Source organism: Ornithorhynchus anatinus, chromosome 4 (assembly GCF_004115215.2).
Source record: "Ornithorhynchus anatinus isolate Pmale09 chromosome 4, mOrnAna1.pri.v4, whole genome shotgun sequence".
NCBI lineage: Eukaryota > Metazoa > Chordata > Mammalia > Monotremata > Ornithorhynchidae > Ornithorhynchus > Ornithorhynchus anatinus.
Genome location: NC_041731.1, coordinates 11353726 through 11373354, shown reverse-complemented (window position 1 = coordinate 11373354; position 19629 = coordinate 11353726). Strand labels below are relative to the sequence as shown.

The window sequence follows — 19629 nt, the reverse complement described above, 5'->3', positions numbered from 1 at the left end:
AATTTCCCCAGAGAGGATTTCCTGAGATATATGGAAGGACAGTGTTACTAGTAGAGTCAAATTCAAGAGGCCAAAGCTGCCCCAAACTCTAATGCATGTCTCAGAGATGCCCTTTAGAGACTTTGAGGCAATATAGATCTCCCCCAACCACATCCTTCTCCAGCGCACGCACGCACGCACGCACACACACACACACACACTCAGTCAATTGTATTTATTGAGCGCTTACTCTGTGCAAAGCACTGTACCACGTGCTTGGGAGAATACAATATAACAGTCACATTCCCTGCCTACATTGAGCTTACAGTCTAGAGGCAGATGCGCATTTCTCCTCTGGGGTATGGTCTGCTGCTTTCTCTCGCCTTGCAGTATATTTCGTAGTAAATCTAGACTGCCCAAGCAATCCTATAAAATCTATTTGAAATGAACCAATTCCTAATAGAGGCACCATAAGCAAATGTTTTATTTTTGCCAGCATTTGAAAATCATGATAGCATTGTCCAACTTGGCCCTTCTACATGTGCCCACCTCCTAATCAGTCAAGTTATGGTACTGATATGTAAAGAGCTAAATGCGTCAGAATCACTGTGCTACTGCATCTGTATGGGCTACAAAGTAGCCTATTCAATCTTGTCAGAGGAGACCAAGGTAATGATCCAGGTCCAACCTTCTTTTCTCCCTTTACCTATGCCGTGAATAATGAGCAATCATACCTCTAAACAGTCAACAGGGTTAATGGATACAGTCAATCAGCCCAAGAAGGACAGAGGACGTGGATGGGCAATTTCAACTGGTTATTCTCTGTGTCCTTGAAAAGCAACTCGTGCACATGAATTTTTCCTGAGTTGTGGCAAATTGCAGTCACCATGCCGACCTTCTCTTGGTCCCTTTCAAAGTACAAGGAGAATAAAAGCCAAAGGAGCAGACAGACGCCAGGCGTTTGCCATGACAGTAGCCAAGAAAATCACAAACAGTGAAGCTCTAGAATATGGTCAGTCTGCTAGCACCTGAAGCTGTGCTCGTGGTAACATAGCAGTATTGTGAGTGGGGGACTGAGAAGAGAATGAGCGAGAGCAAAATAATAATAATAAAAATAACATTTTTAAGCACTTCCTGTTTGCCAGGCGCAGTACTAGGCACTGGGGTAGATACAAGCTACCTAGGTTGGACACACTCCATGTCCCACATGGGGCTCGTGGTCTTAACCCAACTTAGGCACAGAGAAGTTAAAGTCTCACAGTAGACGAGTGGCCAAGCTAAGAATAGAATCCACATTCTTCTGACTCCTAGTACTTGCTTTAGCCACTAGACCACACTTTCGTCATACCCAGACAACTGCTGTATGGAGAGCTGAATGGGGAAACTGAAAAAAGGAGGGCAGAGTAAATGTTTTAAGGCCTCAGTGAAAAAAAAGTCTGTATTGTCATCATAATTTTGCTTAATAGTAATTATGGTATCTGTTAAGTGCTTACTATGTGCCAGGCACTGTACAAAACACTGCGGTGGAGTCAAGCAAATGCACAATGCTATATCATTGCTATGTCAGTTTCTTGACACTCGTAATTTCACGGAATTGAATACTGTAACATTGTAAAAATCCAGAGTGGTATGTGCATGCACCCAGAACTCTTTCTTCTTTGACTTTATCTACCCAGCACAATGGTGGATCATGTTTTGCCCAGATGAGTGTCCATCGTCATGTGCCCAAACTGTGAAATGACAACATACGTTATCACGGAACTGAGGGTATGACGGGTGGCAAGCTCCTTCGGAGATCTCAGAGGTCTGTTCATCTCTGCACTAGTTCCCAAAGGGAGAAATGGCATCGTATAGGAGGCCATTCCATAAGCTATCTTTAGGTGCAAGAATGTGGAGGTCTCTGAAATGTTTAAGAAGTGATTCTAAGATTTGCCCAAGGTCACGCGGCAGACAAGTGGCAGAACTGGGACATAGAACTCAGGTCCTTCTGACTCCCAGGCCTGTGCTCCATTCTGCTTCTTGATAGAATGTGTCTATCAACTCTTTATTGTACTTTTTCAAGTACTTAGTACAATGCTCTTCACGTAGTAAGGACTCAGTAAATACCATTGATTGATTGTGGTTGGGGGAGAAGGGGTGTATACACATCTCTATCCCTCCCATTTTCCCTCTCTCTCCCCTTTTCTCTGTCTCCCTCTTTCTACCGCTCTTTGGAATTGTATGGTCTCAATAAGATGGAAAGCTAATTTTCCACAACACTTAATTTGAAAAATGTTTAATAGTTCTCATGCAGCAGTTGTAAAGTATCATCATGTATGTTAATTTGAAAATAATAGAGTCTCCGAAAAGCAAACAAAGCAAGAATAAACCTATAAGGTAAAGGGGTTTGGTGACAAATTCCCTGAAATCCTTGAATTTCTGTGCCGTTTCCAGGAGACTATATCAATCAGTGGTATTTTTTTAAAACAACGTAATAATAATAATAATAATGTTGGTATTTGTTAAGCGCTTACTATGTGCAGAGCACTGTTCTAAGCGCTGGGGTAAACACAGGGGAATCAGGTTGTCCCACGTGGGGCTCACAGTCTTAATCCCCATTTTACAGATGAGGGAACTGGGGCACAGAGAAGTTAAGTGACTTGCCCACAGTCACAAAGCTGACAAGTGGCAGAGCTGGGATTAGAACTCATGAGCCCTGACTCCAAAGCCCGTGCTGCTTCCACTGCGCCACGCTGCTTCTCTAAGCACGTACTATGTGCAGAGCACTGCTACTGACACTCGGGAACGTACACTTGAATCGGTCATTATGATCGCTGCCCTCAAAGAGCTCGCCGTCAAGTGAGGAAGACAGTTTTTAAAATAAATTACAGACAGGGGAAGCATCCGAGTATAGCTTTATGCATTTAACAGCTGTAGGGCTTAGGGATGTGGTGAATATCAGGGTCCTTTATGTGATTTTCAGGAAATACGCTACTACGATGCATCTGGGAGTCAGAAAGTCATACGTTCTAATCCTGGCTCTTCCACTTGTCTGCCGCTTGACCTCGGGCAAGTCGCTTCACTTCTTTGCCTCGATTCCCTCATCTGTAAAATGGGGATTGAGACTGACAAGGACTGTGTCCAACCCAATCTGCTCGTGTCCACCTCAGTGCTCAATACAGTGTCTGGCACATAGTAAGCGCTTAACAAATACCATTATCATTATTATTACAAGGGTTTGAAGTGGAATAAAATCCCCATCAGTTTAAAGAGGAAATTATTTTGTTTTTCAAGCACGAGTAGGTTTTAGGGACCTGAAAGGACTAGGAAAGAAGGAGAAACCGAAAGGGTAGGATAACATCACCAAGTGCCCCATGCAGTCATAAATTTTTTCTGTCAGTACTGTCCTCTCCATCAGTGTCTTGCCCTGGGGAAGTGTTAGTTGAGAAGTAAAAAAGTCTCCTTTAGGAAGAGAAAAGAGCTTCTAGTTACAGCCTTCCCCCTACGTTAATCCATAAACATTCCAGGGAACGAATAAGCCCAGCGTCTAACGTGATGTATTTCAGCACGCCACAGTGGGAAATAGATTAACCAAATTTTACTTATTCAGCATATCTGTAATGCACTAAATCATTATGAGCATGAATACCAAATTAAATGGATTTTCATATGGCTTTTTTGATTAGTTTTTAAAGCTGTATGAAAGGAGAATATAAGCAGTGGACCCCTGTGAGGTAAATTGAGCCATAAATGGCCTCAGTGGCTCCCAGCCCACTCCAGCCAGCAGGCAGTCTCTTACTTCAAAGGTACAAAGGCTAAACGGAATGTGTTTAGGGAAAAGTTAGCTGTTTCCTGCTCTCCTTTGTGACCACATTCCCAGCTGGCTCTGTTGCTGCTCATCAGGGGCACTAGGGAGAAGAGTCTCGATTCCAACCTCCAGCTTCAAGGTCCGGATTCAGAACACGCCTGTGTGATATCCCTTACCCTCCTCGCCGGTGGCAGAATTAATGGTTTATTGCGGCCTTTGCAAAACCCTTCTGTTGGTCCTATGGAAAGAGCGTGTCCTTGGAAACGAGAAACTTGGGTTCCAGGCCCGGCCCCGCAAATTGGGGAATGTCCGCAGGAGGCTGTGTCGTTGATGGTGAAGTCTTCCAACTTGCAACGGGAATATCGTTCTGTACTCTTTCAAGCGGTTAATACCCTGCTCTGCAAACAATAAGTACTCAATAAATGCCCATTGACCAATTGATTGTGAGGCTTAGCTCACTGTGGGCAAGGAGTGTATCTATTGTTATATTGTACTCTCCCAAGCGCTTCGTACACTGCTCTGCCCGCAGTAAGTACTCAATAAATATGTTTGACCGAGTGACTGACTGAAAGACAGCTGGTCGGCATGTCTGGCGAAGATTATGGGGGCTAAAAGGCAACTTCCCGCTGGCTGTTGGTGCTTTCGGTCAGTATCAGCACCTTTGCTGCTGTCACTTTGGCCGTAAATAATGCAACGTGATAGGTGGTAGTGATTGCAGTCAGTCAGTGGTACTGATTGAGTGCTTACTGTTTGCAGAGCACTAGACTGAGTGCTTGGGAGAGTAGACACGTTGTCCTCAGGGAACTTGCAATCTAGTGGTATTAATGGTATTATGAAGTTTCACAACCAAAGCTTGTCTTTGTCCTCTGTGGGAGACTCTGTCTTCATCACAGTTTTGATATGTCCGAGGCCCAGTCAATCAGTGGTATTTAGTTAGCACTTATAGAAAACTGTACAAAGCGCTTGGGAGAGTCCAATACAGCAAAATTGGTGGACGTGTTCCCTGCCCACAAGAAGCTTTGATAATCAACAGCGGATCTATCGATCAGACATTTCTTCATCCCTTTCCGAGTGGAGAACATGGTATGAGGTACTGGGGAAGTCACGATTAAACTCTCAGGCTTGTTTGTCAGAGATTTTTAGAACCTCACAGAAGAACTTACAAGCAAGTAAAAAATTCAAGCTTTTGTAAGAATTATAAACAATGGAGTCAGAACAGTAAGTCCCAAGTTCAAAAGTACACCTTGGTTCAAAAGTACACCTTGGTTGAATGAAATGGAATTCCTTCCTGTCTGAAGACCCTATGATATTTCAAAGTTTTTCAGATGTTGGGGAATGTGAGATTCTGTCCTTGTAAACTTGTATGTTCTTTTGCTTTGTTTGTGTTTTTTTAATGATATTTGTTTAACACTTACTATGTGTCTGCTTATCATTGTATTCTAGCCCCCTGAGTGCTTAGTACAGTGCTCTGCACACAGAAAGCGCTCAGTAAATATGATTGAATGATGTGTCAAACGTTGTTCTAAACTCTGGGTTGCGTTCAAGTGAATTAAGGCAGACACAGTCCCTGTCCTGCATTCCCAATCTAAGTAAGAGAGAGAGCAGGTATCCCCATTTTACAGTTGAGGAAACTGAGGCCCAGAGAAGGTAAGTGACTTGCCCAAGGTCAAATAGCAAGTAATTGGCGAGCTGGGATTAGAATCAAGGTCCTTCTGACTCCCAGCCCCATGCTCTATTCACTGTGCCGCACGGAGATGTATTCCGTTTAGAGCGTTGAGTGCTTACTATCATCATCAGTGATATTATCGATCACTTACCGTGTGCAGAGCACTGTACTAAGTGCTGGGGAGAGAACAGTAGAAGAGTTGGTAGAAGTATTCCCTGCCCACAGCGAATTTACTGTGTGCCAAGCAGTGGATTAACTACACAGTAATCAGACCCCATCTCTGTCTCCCATGAGGCTTACAAGCTAAAAGGGAGGCGGGAGGGGGCTGTTGTTTCCATTTCACAGCAGAGAGGGACAGAGAAGTTGTAAGTGACTTACCCAGAATCACACAGCAGAACTGGAAAGTAAAATCTGGGTCTCTTGACTCCCAGCCTATTGGTCTTTCCATGAGGCCACAGAGAACAACATATCATGTCTTCTTTCTAAATGCCAGTGTCCGTACAAGTTTATGAGCGTGGCTTATAGCCGCTGTAAATTTGTATGTTGATGGCATGAAGCTTTCTTTATTTTGCAGTAATTTTATTGATAGGATTGTGAACACCAAATCCTTTATGTGATGGCCATTCTCAGCTCACTTGAAGTTGTTCAGTGGCTCTAATAATAATAACTGTGGTACTCGTTAGGTGCTTACTATGTGCCAAACACTGTTCTAAACGCCGGGGTGGATAAAACACCGTCAGGTCAGACACTGTCCATGTTACGCATGGATTCACAGTCTAAGAGGGAAGAAAAACAGGTATTTAATCCCCATTTTGCTACAACTGAGGAAACTGAGGCACCGAGAAGTTAAGTCCCTTGCCCAGTAGCAGGCAAGTGGCAGAGCCCGGATTAGAACCCAGGTTGCCCAACTCCCGGTTCCATGTTCTTTCTGCTGGGTTACACTGCTTCCCAGCAGTCGGAATAATTGTCCACTCCAGATCTGGAGGTGTCAAGTAGACTCCGTGACCGTGGTTGAAGGGAGAGAAGTCGCGTGGACAAGCATGGGTGCAGTTCCTACAGATTTTCCAAGCCAAATGGCATTTTTGAAAAGTACTTGCCCAGGACAGATTATTCAGTGGAATTCAAAACGGGACTTCACCTCCCCAACGGAGGTGTCACTTAAAATGTCACTTAAATGTCACTTAAAATGTCATTAGCTTATGTAGGTGAATTGACCCAGCTAAGAACCAAGCAGATTGCCACGGAAGGACCAGATTCCTTTAACTGAAGAGTTCGGGAACGAGACGATATGGAGATACTGGCCTCCTCTGATTTATGTTGGGTCCTGGGACGGGCGTTGATTGGGTGACAGTGATTGAGTGTTGATTAATGGTAGAGTAAATATGAATATTAGTGTTCTTCCTCCCCCCCCACACCCCCAAATAGGAAATGTGGGGAGAAAAATAATTACAGAAGAGCAGAGGCCAGGCTGTTTTACTAAATTAAAAATGAATGATGATTAAAAGGTATCACGAGCTCTATGAATAAACCTTTTACTGGTGTTTAGTTTGTTTCTGTTTTCTTGATGCTTCTTCCATCTCCTCTCCCCTATTCCCTACCCTACTTCCCCCATCAACCAAACCAGCAGCCCTCACAGTTAGTTGATTTTCCTTGCATTTTCTTTCTTTCAGCTTCTTGCCTGATTACATCAGTGGAGACTTTGATTCTATTAGGCCCGAAGTCATGGAGTATTACAAGGTCAAGGTAAATAGAAAATGATTTAACTTGCACAACCTACCCCGGTGTGGAATATTTCCTCACCTCAGTCCTTTCTGCCTGGTTACCTGAGAGATTGGTATTCAATTGCCATTGTTTGGCGTGTGGGTGTTAGGATAGTGAAGTCCTGTGATGGCTATTATTTGTGTTTTATTCTTTTTTTAATTTAACTTTTTTTTTTAAGAGGGGAGCCATTTGTTCATAGGTCCTTCTGAGATCAGGAAACAAAGACTTTGAAAGGATTAATATTATTAAAAATCCTCAAGAAATCCTGTTGGGTAATGTTGGGCAGGACATCTTGTTGAACGAACAATATAATATATGATTTTGTTTTTGTGGGAGGGTTTGGAGGTGGGGTGTAGAAAATCTCCTCCAAACAGCTACTGCACTTATTTCTAGAATTATTTCTCATTTAGCATCTCATCCATCTGCCTCAAAACTGCAGTTGAGGGGTAACAATTCCAAAAGTTATGGGTCCCGATTCTAGGGGCCCTTTCATTTTTTTTTTCCTGAATCTTGCAAATAAAAACTCTACACATAACATTACTATTTCTATAATACCTTTCCAGGAAGAACTTGGAAATGCTCTGGAAACATTGTGTCATTAAGATTTTCTCAAATATAATTGCTGCCTCTGAAAGGTTGAGCACTTACTGGGTGCAGAGCACTGTCCTAAGCACTTGGAGTACAATACAACAGAGTTGTTGGACCCGTTTCCCAGCCCACAGTGAGCTTACATTCAGAGGGGAGACAGACATTACTGTAAATAAAGTGTGGATATGTACAAAAGAGAAGCAGCATGGGCTAGTGGAAAGAATGCAGACCCGGGAATCAAAGGCCCTGGGTTCTAATCCCAACTCCACCACTTGTCTGCTGTGTGACCTTGGGCAAATTACTTCGCTTCTCCAAGTCTCACTTAGCTCATCTGTAAAATGGCACGGGGACTTTGACAAACCTGATTTCTTGTGTCTACCCCAGCACTTAGTACAGTGCCTGGCACATAATATGTGCTTAACAAATACCATTTTTTAAAAAAGTGCAGTGAGGCTGAGGGGCAAGGTGAATATAAAGTGCTTTAAGGGTACAGGTCCAAGTGAGTAGGTGATGCAGAGGGGAGAGTGAGTTGGGGAAAAAATGGCTAAATGAGGGAAGGTCACTTGGAGATGCTGTGACCTTAATAAGGCTTTGAAGGCGGGGAGAATCGTGGCGTGATGTATATGGAGGGGGAGGGGGTTTCAGGTCAGAAGGAGGATTTGGGCAGGGAGTTGGTGGCAAGATAGATGAAATCGAGACACCGTGAACAAGCTGGAGGCCGAGGAGCAAAGTGTGCAGGCTGGGCTGTAGTAGGCAATCAGTGAGGGAACGTAGAAGGGGACAAGCTGATTGAGTGCTTTGAAACTGATGGTAAGGAATTTCTGTTTGATGTAGAGGTGGGCAGCCACTGGAGATACTTGAAGAGTGGGGAGATGGGTGCTGCTCCCGGCTCAGCCACTTTTCTGCTGGGTGACCTTGGGCAAGTCACCTGACTTCTCTGTGCCTCGGCGACCTCATCTGTTAAATGGAGATTGAGACTGTGAGCCCCAGGTGGGACAGGGACTGTGACCAAATTGTTTGGCTTGTATCTAACCCAGCGCTTAGTTGTATGAAAGATGGTCGAGGATATTGCTGAAATTATGGGATAGGGAGATAGGGAGCATAGTGGTACTGTCTACAGTGATGGGCAAGACAGGGTTTAGGTGTTTGCTTAGTTTGAGGTGTTGGCAGAACACCCGTGTGATGGTGTCCAGGAGACAGAAGGAGAAGAACACGCATATGTGAGAGATCTTATATTTTGTATATGAGAGATTTTGCTTGCCGTTGTGTCAGTTAGACACTTACCGGTGGTAAGTCATTCCCTGACTACCTCCAGGATTTAGCTACTACAAAGTCCTTCACGGCCTTGTAGACAGACCTCTGCATAGGTTATAGCATACGCCCTAGGCAATCCACAGAATTTTCACTAATGCAGGGCATTTTCCTGCTGTTGTTTCTTTCCCTGGTTACTGATTAAATCCCATGTCATATTTTTAAGGTTTCTATCTTTAAACAAGCTCTCAAGGCTGAAAGAAAACTATTGATGCAGAGAACCTGAGCAATTAACTTGAAGCTTTAGGTTTAACAAAGCTGCTTGGTGGAGAGGACCATTTTTCTGAATTTTTGCATCCAAGAGAAACTCCTGACAATTGATTTTAAGATGGTCAATTTCCACCTTCCTACTTCTTCTCACACTCTTCGTTCCTCTTGAGCTATTCTACGCACTGGGCTTCTGTCTTGTTTCTCCCACTACCATTGCCTTAACCATGCCCAGATCTCATGCCAGCTGATCACGGCTCTCTCTGTTTTTAAAACCCTTACAGAATCACACTTCCTCCAGGAGACCTTCCTTGGTTATTTTCCACTCTTCTCACTTCATATCCTTTAATTCCTACATCAGCATTTCTGTGCCACTCACTATCTTGCATAGCTTGCCCTATTACTTCCTCCAGTGCTCTGCACATTGTAAGCGCTTAACAAATGTCTATATTATTATTATTATTAGTTATTCCCCCTTGTGAAAGAGTTTATAATCTAACAGGGGAGGCAGACACATCAGAGCATCAGCATGGTGTAGTAGATAGAGCATGGGCCTGGGAGTCAGAAGGATCTGGGTTCTAATCTTGGCTCCACCGCTTGTCTTCCGTGTGACCTTGGGCGAGTCACTTCATTTTATTTCTTATACAGCGTAGCCTCCCAAGAGCTTGGTCCAGTATTCTGCACACAGTAGGTACTCAATAAATGAGATTGACTGACTGACAATGCCTGGCACATACTAAGCACTTAACAAGAGCTATTAAAAAACAGAAATAAAAGCAGAATAAAAACTATAGTCCTGACTATAACACTGGGCTACTGTGTGACTTTGGGCAAATCATTTACTATTTTGTGTGCCTCAGTTTCCTCATCATCTATAAAATGGGGCTACGATCCCTATCCTTCATGTGTTTCAGATTGTGAGCGTGGGACTGTCCCTAAATGGATTATCTTGTTTCTACCCCAGCGCTTAGCACAGCACAGCACCGTCACCTCTATATTGTTATTATTTGTGTTGTAAGGTCTATATTGTTGGTACTTTTATAAAACAGAAGAGTAGGAGTTTGAGCTTCAGTAGTGTCACATAATCTGTGTTCCTCTGAAAATGCATTCCCTTCTCTGCCTCTTACTACAAAGTCAGTGCCAACCTAAGAACATTTTCTGTGATATTTCAGAGAGAATCGGGCATGGTGGAAATCCTTTTGCTTTGCCTTTCCCCCTTAGCCATTTAATAATGCAGATGATTGAGGGGGTTGGGGGTGGTGCGTGATAAACCATTAAAAAGAGAGAGGGTGGAGCAATATTCCTTTAAACGATTTGCAGAAGGGGAACTGAAAAAAGAGAAGGCGAGTGATTCCAGTTGGGAAAACGGAGGAACTGTCGTTGCACAGCCGAGATTGATGTGATGTGACAGCTTTGGGTGGAGCGCTGAATGTGGATCAACATACATTCCATCTGGTAACCGGCCGATCAGAGTTCCCATCGACGGAGGAGGAGGGTTCTTAAGCCAGCATTTGATATTCATGCTCAATTGCTTTAACTTTGGCACGTCCCTACCCATTCTCCAAAGTCTCACTTCTCATTAACTCTGTCCTCAACCCTCAACCGGCTATAAGGCTGCAGCTTTGCTTGAACTGTAGAAACAAACAAACACACCGTCATGAATCATATAGTCGGGTGGGGAGGAAGCGGCAGAGGGCGGAGAGGCCGAGACCTGGGCCGGGAGGACCCAGGTTCCCGTTCTCCCCCTCTCCCACTGCTCTCCGGAGAGGTCGAGGTCCGCGACTCACAAGCACTACCTGGGGGCGACGAGGAGTGGTCTCTGAGCTGTGGGGAGAGAAACAGCATATCAAAGCAAGGTGACCTAATGGTTAGAGCGTGGGCCTGGCCATCAGAAGGATTTGGGTTCTAATCCCACCTCCGCCTCTTGTCTTCTGCGTGACCTGGGACAAGTCCTGACTGTGCCGCTTGCCTGCCGAGCGACCTTGGGCGAGTCAGTTAACTTCTCTGTGCCTCAGTTACCTCATCTATAATATGGAGATTGTGACTGTGAGCCCCATGTGGGACTTGGGTTGTCTCCAACCTAATTATCTTTTGCCTACCCCCAACACTCAGTACAGTGCCTGGCTCAGAGAAAGTGTTTAACGAATACCACAAAAAAAGTGGCAGGCTGTAGATTGAAACAACTCTACCCGTTTTTTTGTCTCTTCTTGATGACAAGTCGCTGCTCTAAATCTTCTTACCTCTCTCTTATCCCACTCAGCCACCTAAAAAACCAGGACCCCTCTCGTGAGGAGTTGTTTAGTAAAAGCCTACTCAATGGGTCTGAGTTCCTATCCCTCCAAAGCGCTAGGGTAGATACAAGGTAGTAAGATCAGACACAGTCACTGTCCCACATGAGGCCCACAGTCTTCATCCCCATTTTACAGATAATAATAATGTTGGTATTTGTTAAGCGCTTATTATGTGCAAAGGACTGTTCTAAGCCCTGGGGGATACAGGATGATCAGGTTGTCCCACATGGGGCTCAGAGTTTTAATCCCCATTTTACAGATGAGATAACTGAGGCACAGAGAAGGTAAGTGACTTGCCCGAAGCCACACAGCTGACAAGCGGCGGAGTCGGGATTAGAACCCATGACCTCTGACTCCCAAGCCCGGGCTCTTTCCACTGAGCCACGCTGCTTCTCAATGTTGAGAATCAAAGATGAGGTATCTGAGGCCCCGAGAAGTCAAGTGTCAAGCCCACTTATCTGCTTTGTGGTGTTGGGCAAGTCGCTTCACTTCTCTGGGCCTCAGTCTCTTCATCTGTGAAATGGGGATGAAGATTGGGATCCCCTTGTGGGACATGGACTTTGTCCAGCCTGATTTCCTTGTTTCTACCCCAGTACTTAGTACAGTCCCTGGCACATAGTGCTTCACAAATGTCATCAAAAAAACCCAAAACCCAACAACCTCTCCCACCACTCCTCAAAAAAATCCCACATCCCATCCGATATTCAGAGCTCAACCATCCATGTCGAGTGTTCAGTATTAGTTCTCCCCCAACCTCTATTTTGAATGTCCCCTGCTCTGCCTCGGGGCTGCTTTTTGGCGCTAGGTGTAGAAAAGTCTCACTGTCCCGAAGGCAGTGCTATATTCCTAAATGTTGACCTTGATGGCGCTGGGATCTACCTGGACATTTCCCTGCCGTCCGGCTTTGGTTAAAAACAACCACACAACAACAAAATCCCTACTCACCAGGGTTCTCTTGGTACCAATTATGGTTGGTTTGTTTTTTTCAGGACCTCACCTTCTGAGGTATGTGGTCAAAGGAAGACACAGACTTAAGAAAGCTTTCCAAGTCCCGTTCATTCATTCATTCAATAGTATTTATTCAGCGCTTACTATGTGCAGAGCACTGTACTAAGCGCTTGGAATGAACAAGTCGGCAGCAGATAGAGACGGTCCCTGACGTTTGACGGGCTTACGGTCTAATCGGGGGACACGGGCAGACAAGAACAATGGCAGTAAATAGAGTCGAGGGGAAGAACATCTCATAAAAACAATGGCAAATAAATAGAATCAGGGTGATGTACATCTCATTAAACAAAATAAATAGGGTGATGAAGATATATACAGTTGAGTGGACGAGTACAGTGCTGAGGGGGTGGGATGGGAGAGGGGGAGGAGGAGAGGGAAAGGGTGGAGAAGAGGGTTTAGCTGCAGAGAGGTGAAGGGGGGTGGGGGGGGGGATCAGTGATGCTTCTAGACTGTCAGTCATCAGGAGAGAGGAACTTTGCTAATCTCCAAAGCCCATGAATTAGAATGTAACTCCTCCGGAGCAGGGGCTATGTCCTTATATGGCCCCAACCACCTGATGTGATGTGGTGCACACAATTGCTATTGATGACGATGAAACTGTCACAGGTTCTCTCCCGTACTCCATTAGCTAAGCACCTTCTCCGAAAGCTGAGGATAATTATTCAAGGAGGCGGCGAGGATCCTTCGCTCTGAAATACCTCTATTCCCCCTTTCCTTTTGTTAATGTGGTGTACTGCTCCTCTAAAGTTAATTTTATTGTACAGACTCACCGAGTGGAAATCTATGCTGTATTTTCAAAAGCAATTTCTTCGCTATGGAGCTAAATCCATCGGTTATTTAATGGAACAATGTAGCAGGCTGCTGCTTAGGGATGGTTAGCACTTAAGGCCCACGTAGGAAGCGGAACAGTGTACTACTGAGAAAATAATAGAGAACATTTGCAGCAAGTGTTTTTGTTGAAGAGATCAAGTAACTGATGTCTGAGATATTATATTTACACGACAGGGAGCATGACATTAATCCATCCCCTTATGCACCAAAGTCAGATGCGTTATCAGTAAGGAAGAGTGTTTTCTGAAGCTCATACGGATGCTGTCTTGTTGTCTAAAGGGAATCTCACTGTAGGTGTGCTAAGTAGCAAGTCACCCATAAGCCTTTTATCAAGAGACGCAAGTTGTTCTCCCCATTGGTCAACTCATTTTTTGGTGGGAATTTTTCCAACTATTCCAGCTCCATTTGTCCTATTCATTTATATGTAGATTTTATGCATATATCATTTATTCTAAGCGGTTGTATGTCTGAATTGCCTTATCCTTCCACTGTTTCTATACAATTTGCATCTATCTCCCCCTTTGGATTATAAACTCCACAAGGGTAGGGGTCATAATGTTTAATTGTTCCATCCTGGGGTCTCATACGGTGCTCAGGATTCACTGCGTATATGTGGTGTTTGTTAAGCACCTACTATGTTTTAAGCACTGTTCTAAATGCTGGGGTAGATACAAGTTTATTGGGTTGAAAGGAACCCCCGTCCCACTGACACGGGGTTCACAGTCTAAGTAGGAGGGAGAATAGGTATCGCATCTCCATTTTACGGTTGTATTTTTATAATAATAATGTTGGTATTTGTTAAGCGCTTACTATGTGCCGAGCACTGTTCTAAGCGCTGGGGTAGATACAGGGTAATCAGATTGTCCCACACGAGGCTCACAGTTAATCCCGTTTTACAGATGAGGTAACTGAGGCACCGAGAAGTTAAGTGACTTGCCCACAGTCACACAGCTGACGAGTGGCAGAGCCGGGATTCGAACCCATGACCTCTGACTCCAAAGCCCGGGCATTTGTTAAGCATTTACTATGTGCCAGGCACTGTTCTAAGTCCCTGGGGTAGATATAAGCTAATCGGGTTGGACACAGGCCCTGTCCCACCTGGGGCTCCCAGTCTTAATCCCCATTTTACAGATGAGGTACCTGAGGCATAGAGATGTGAAGTGACTTGCTCAAGGTCACACGCAGAGCAGTGACAGAGTCAGGATTAGAATCCAGGTCCTTCTGACTCCCAGGCCCATGGTCTATCTACTAGACCACACTGCATCTCAGTCTTAATCTCTCCTTGTCTTCATTCAGTGAAGCATAGCTATAAATAGTATTCATTTAATATTGTAACGGTGCAATTGATTAACGGATTAAATACCCTTGTCCCTTCAGCCTAATGGCCACTGTTAGGACCTATGCATTTTATTCTTGTCCTTGACATAAGTAAGCCCTGTGTGGGTAGGGATCATCTCTCTTTATTGCTGAATTGTACTTTCCAAGCGCTTAGTGCAGTGCTCTGCACGCAGTAAGCGCTCAGGAACTACGATCGAATGAACGAATGAGTATGTAATTGACATATAACAATAATGGTATTTGTTAAGCGTTTACTATGTGCCAAGCACTGTTCTAAGCACTGGGGTTATCAAGCTGGACACTGTCCCTGTGCCACTTGGGGCTCACAGTCTAGGAAGGAGTGAGTAGGATTTAATCCCCATTTTACAGTTGAGGAACTTGAAGCGCAGAGAAGTGAAGTGACTTGCCAAAGTTACACAGCAGACAAGTCCTGTTGATTCCCAGTCCATGCTCCTTCTCTATACATATGTATATTTTTATTTACATAATGTTTATTTATGTAGTCATATATATGTATCTGTACATTGAGTCAATTATTTCACCCCTTTATATTTGTACAACTTCCTGCCATCTCCTTGTTCTGCATCCTGCTCCTACCATTTATAAGGAATTTTTGTCCATTCTCTGTTCCATTATATTATCAGCTCCTTGAAAGGGAACATGTAGTGCTTAGCGCACAGTAGGAGCTGAATAAATACTACTGACGGGTTAAACACAGTGCCCTGCAAAAGTAAGAGCTGAATTCACACCGTTGTAGTCATTGTCTTGTCTTATGCCGTCGAGTGGTCTCCAACCCATAGCGGTGCCATGGATATATCTCTCCCAGAATGCCCCGCCTCCATCTTCAATCGTTCTGGTAGTGTACCCAGAGTTTTCATGGTAAAAATATGGCAGTGGTTTACCACTGCCTTCTTCCATGCGGTAAAATTGAGTCTCCACCCATGGCTCTCTCCCATGCCGCTGCTGTCCAGCACGGGTGAGTTTTAACTTGCAACAGATGACCTTCCACTCGCTGGCCACTGCCCAAGCTAGGAATGGAATGGACAGGCCTCTGCTTGACTCTCCCTCCCATATCCAAGACTGGTAGAATACCGGAAACTCTCCAGGTGTGGTCCTGAGAGGGATCGATAGTCATACTGACACCCTATTCCCATTAAAACAATAGCAATACATAAAACACTGAGTGAACACTGATGCTAATTATTGTTCTGCTCTTGGCTGGAGGTGGCATTTTTGCTTTCTAGTTAATAATTGTCTTCCAGTTTCTCTCATGCCTGACACTTCAGTTCTGTACTCATTCTCTTAATGGCTACTGATATGTGCAAATGCTGAATGCATTAGATGCTGATGATGGGTTAGTGTTACTAGTGCCTACTTTAGGCTAATTCATTATGAGATTCAGTAATGTTTCGGGAACATTGGCCATATTCATGTCTGTGTAAACTTCAACATAATGTGCACACCTATGCTGCAGAGGGTTCCTATTTTGTACTGCTTGTAGAATCCTACCGTTTAATACAAAAATTTGGAAAATGCTGGTAGAGTGAAGCTGAAAAATCACTCGTTAGCACCAGATTTAACTTCCTTCAATTTTGTCGACCAAGTAGAAAAAAAGCCCAGTAAATTACCTGAGCTTGCTGGGCCTACTATTTTATTGTGTTGTTGAATGAAAACACATGGCTGAGATAAACACTCGGCTTTATGGGATTTAATGGTTCATTCATGTTATTCTTGAAAATCATTAAACACAGGCAGTGAATACCTTTGCGGATATCAGTACCAGAGAAACGATTTAGCCCCTCTTCCTATGTTTAGGGGAGAGTGTGTGTGTGTATTTGCGTACATGCACGCAGATGCCCTCACAAAGATCGAGGTCTGAATCACTTAATCAAGGACGACATTTCTCTGGGTGACCAGGAACTGTTGAGCTGGAATGAAATTCTACCTCCGCTTCCTTTAGGATTGCTATTCGTCCCTCCTTGTGATCCTCTTCAAGACTGACCCTGTAGAGATGGGCGTACCTGTGGTTTTTCCCTGTAATTTTCAATTCTGTAGCCACTTTCTCCTGCAGATAATGAAGCTGGCAGGTTACTTAAACAGATCTGGTGCTCCAGTCTCCCGTTGATGGCTCACTGACTGTCCAGGAATAACATGGAGCAGTGAAAAGGGAGACAGAACACAGGGCCATCCGCCCACCTACAGAGGAAAAGAAATCCGGCTAATGAGAGAGCAATGGGAAGACTGAACACACTGCAGGATTTTCAGGCGACCTCAGAACGTTTCCCTTCACATTAAAAAAACTATTTTTAAACTTCCAGAAGTGGGGGGAAAATATATTGCTTCTGCTTGAAGACTTAAGAGATGATCTCGACTTCATAGGTATTGGTCAAGCGGTTTAAAATTTGATAAAGGTAACCTTGAAGCGTTGCCTTTTATTTCTAAATCCGTACGGTGCCTTGATTGTACAGGGTGGGCAAAATGTCTGGTACCGCGCTCTTCCCACAGTTCTGAAGCGCACTTGAAAGAAGCCAAATAATTTGGATCAGGAACAGGGACCTGTGCCCAATCTGAGCAACCTCAGTCGATCAAATTGTCTTTATTGAGTGCTGGTTGTGTTCAGAGCACCGTACTGAACCCTTGACTCTATTTATTGCCATTGTTCTCGTCTGCCCGTCTCCCCCGATTAGACCGTAAGCCCGTCAGAGGGCAGGGACTGTCTCTATCTGTTGCCGATTTGTACAGTCCAAGCGCTTAGTACAGTGCTCTGCACATAGTAAGCGCTCAATAAATACTATCGAATGAATGAAAATGACAGGTACAGTCACTGCTCTTAAGTCATTTTCTCTGGGAGGTGCAAATTTTAAAAGATAGTACAAGTAGGAGAGGTTACCCCAGTGTGTAGCATAGGGCATGGTTCATTGTGATGAAGTCTCCCATTGAGAACTATGGATGATCCTCAATCGTGAGACTTCTAGGATGAGAACCTGGGAAAAGGAATCTATAATAAGGAAAAGGGATCTATTTGTGCAGTGTCAAAACTCTCTCTCTCCTGTCAGTCATGTCTGCTGTAGGGCACTAAGACAACAAACAGATTGGGGGCCAGAAGTACAGCGCCCCCCTGTGCATTAAATAGATTTGCACGAAAATGGGTGTGTGTGTGTGTGTGTAGGCCCCAATTTTTCTTTATGGTATCTGTTATGTGCTTACTATGTGCCAGGCACTGTTCTAAGCACTGGGGTAGATACAAGGTAAGCAGGTTAGATATAGTCCATGTCCCACATGGAGCTCAAGTCTCAATCCCCATTTTACAGATGAGGGAACGGAGGCCCAGAGAAGTGAAGTGACTTGCCCAAGGTCATACAACAGACAGGTGGCATTGCTGGGATTAGAAACCAAGTCATTCTGACTTCCAGGCCCGGGCTCTTTCCACTGGACCACGCTGCTTCCCCATTAAAGAAGAAGAGGTGTCCAGGCTTTCTGCTCTCACTTTGGCTCTCCTGCAAGGAGTGGTTGTATGAGTGGGTTGTGAACAAGGCGAGCTTCCTGAGGTGCATTGAGAACACACTGCGCAAGCAGTCGCAGGGAATGTTTGTGACCCACATGCGGTTTTTTCATCCCTTTTTTTACAGCCAGAATTTATTCAATCCCATCCAAGATCCTGGTACCGAATCAGAAAAAATTTCCATAGCAAATTTCAGGCTTTAGAATCGATTTGGAGTTGAGCTTCCTAGATGTCACAGAGGAAAAGAGGTCGATAGATCTTTCGCCGCCTCTCCAATCATATTTTTTTCATTCCTGGGGTAACAAAAAGAACGCCCAGCTTCCTGACCCCAGAACCTGAGATTTTCAGAAGCGACGAAAGCCTTAGCACTCAGGTATCGGGGTTTCAGGGTGGATCATCTCAGCTCCATCAGCGATTCATTTCTTCTGGACATCTTTCTTATCTATCCAATCGATCAATCGATCGCTGGTGTTCATTGCGGAATAACTTTGTGCAGAACACTGAACTAAGTGCTTGGGAGAGTATAAGACACTTTGTAGATACATTCTCTGCTCTCAAAGAGTTTACAGTCTAACATGGCAGAAAAACATTAAAATCAATCAATCAGTGGTAATTATTGAGTGTTTACTGTGTGCAGAACTCTGTACTAAGCCCTCGGGAGAGGGAAATATAACAGTTGCTGGACACGTTTTCTGCCCATGAGAAAGTGTAGATGGTAAATGATGGCGTGGGAAGAAACTGTGTATAAGCATATGTGCCTAAATGCTTTGAGGATGAAGAAGGTTGAGGGTAGTACCTAAGTGCTTAGGTGGAGCCTTTAGCTAGACGTTAAGCTCCTTGTGGGCAGGAATCATTCACTCATTAATGGTAGAATAATAATAATAGTGGTATTTGATAAGCACTTACTATATGTCAAGAACTGTACTGAGCACTGGGAGTCAAAAAGGTCATGAGTCCCCATTTTGCAGAGGCGGGACCAGACACACAGAGAAGTTAAGCAACTTGCCCAGAGTCACACAGCAGGCAGGTTGCAGATCTGCTCCTGCTACAGCCCAGCTCGCACTCTTTGTTCCACACAAGCTAGCCCACTCATCATGCCTTGTTTTCATCTCTCCCATCTCTGACCCCTCGCTTACACCCTTCCTCTACCTGAAATTCCCTCCCCTTTCAAATCCACCGGACCACAGGTCTCTCATATAATGACCAACGGCCTGAAATAGTTAGTGCACATCCCAGAATTGCCTTATATGTCCCTAAGGGACTCCCATGTAGTCAATTCTAATGCCAATTCCAAAATCTCCATTTCGCTCTAATAACTTTTTATGACAGGAACCTTTTTTGTAGATCATCTCTTGGAAAA

The 19629-nt window shown here is 44.3% G+C and overlaps 1 protein-coding gene and 1 non-coding gene across 3 annotated transcripts in view; one reads left to right on the top strand and one right to left on the bottom strand.

The window, feature by feature from the left end:
- TPK1 (thiamin pyrophosphokinase 1) overlaps window positions 1-19629 on the top strand; it is a 305692-nt gene that overhangs the window by 139355 nt on the left and 146708 nt on the right. For both annotated transcript variants that reach the window (XM_029063456.2, XM_029063455.2), the window contains exon 5: window positions 7103-7175. In XM_029063456.2, the coding sequence (XP_028919289.1) occupies window positions 7103-7175 (73 nt within the window). The remainder of the gene's footprint in view (window positions 1-7102; window positions 7176-19629) is intronic.
- On the bottom strand, window positions 15754-15891 carry LOC114811615. Its single transcript, XR_003759311.1, has one exon. It is a non-coding gene; the product is annotated as a small nucleolar RNA SNORA7 (small nucleolar RNA).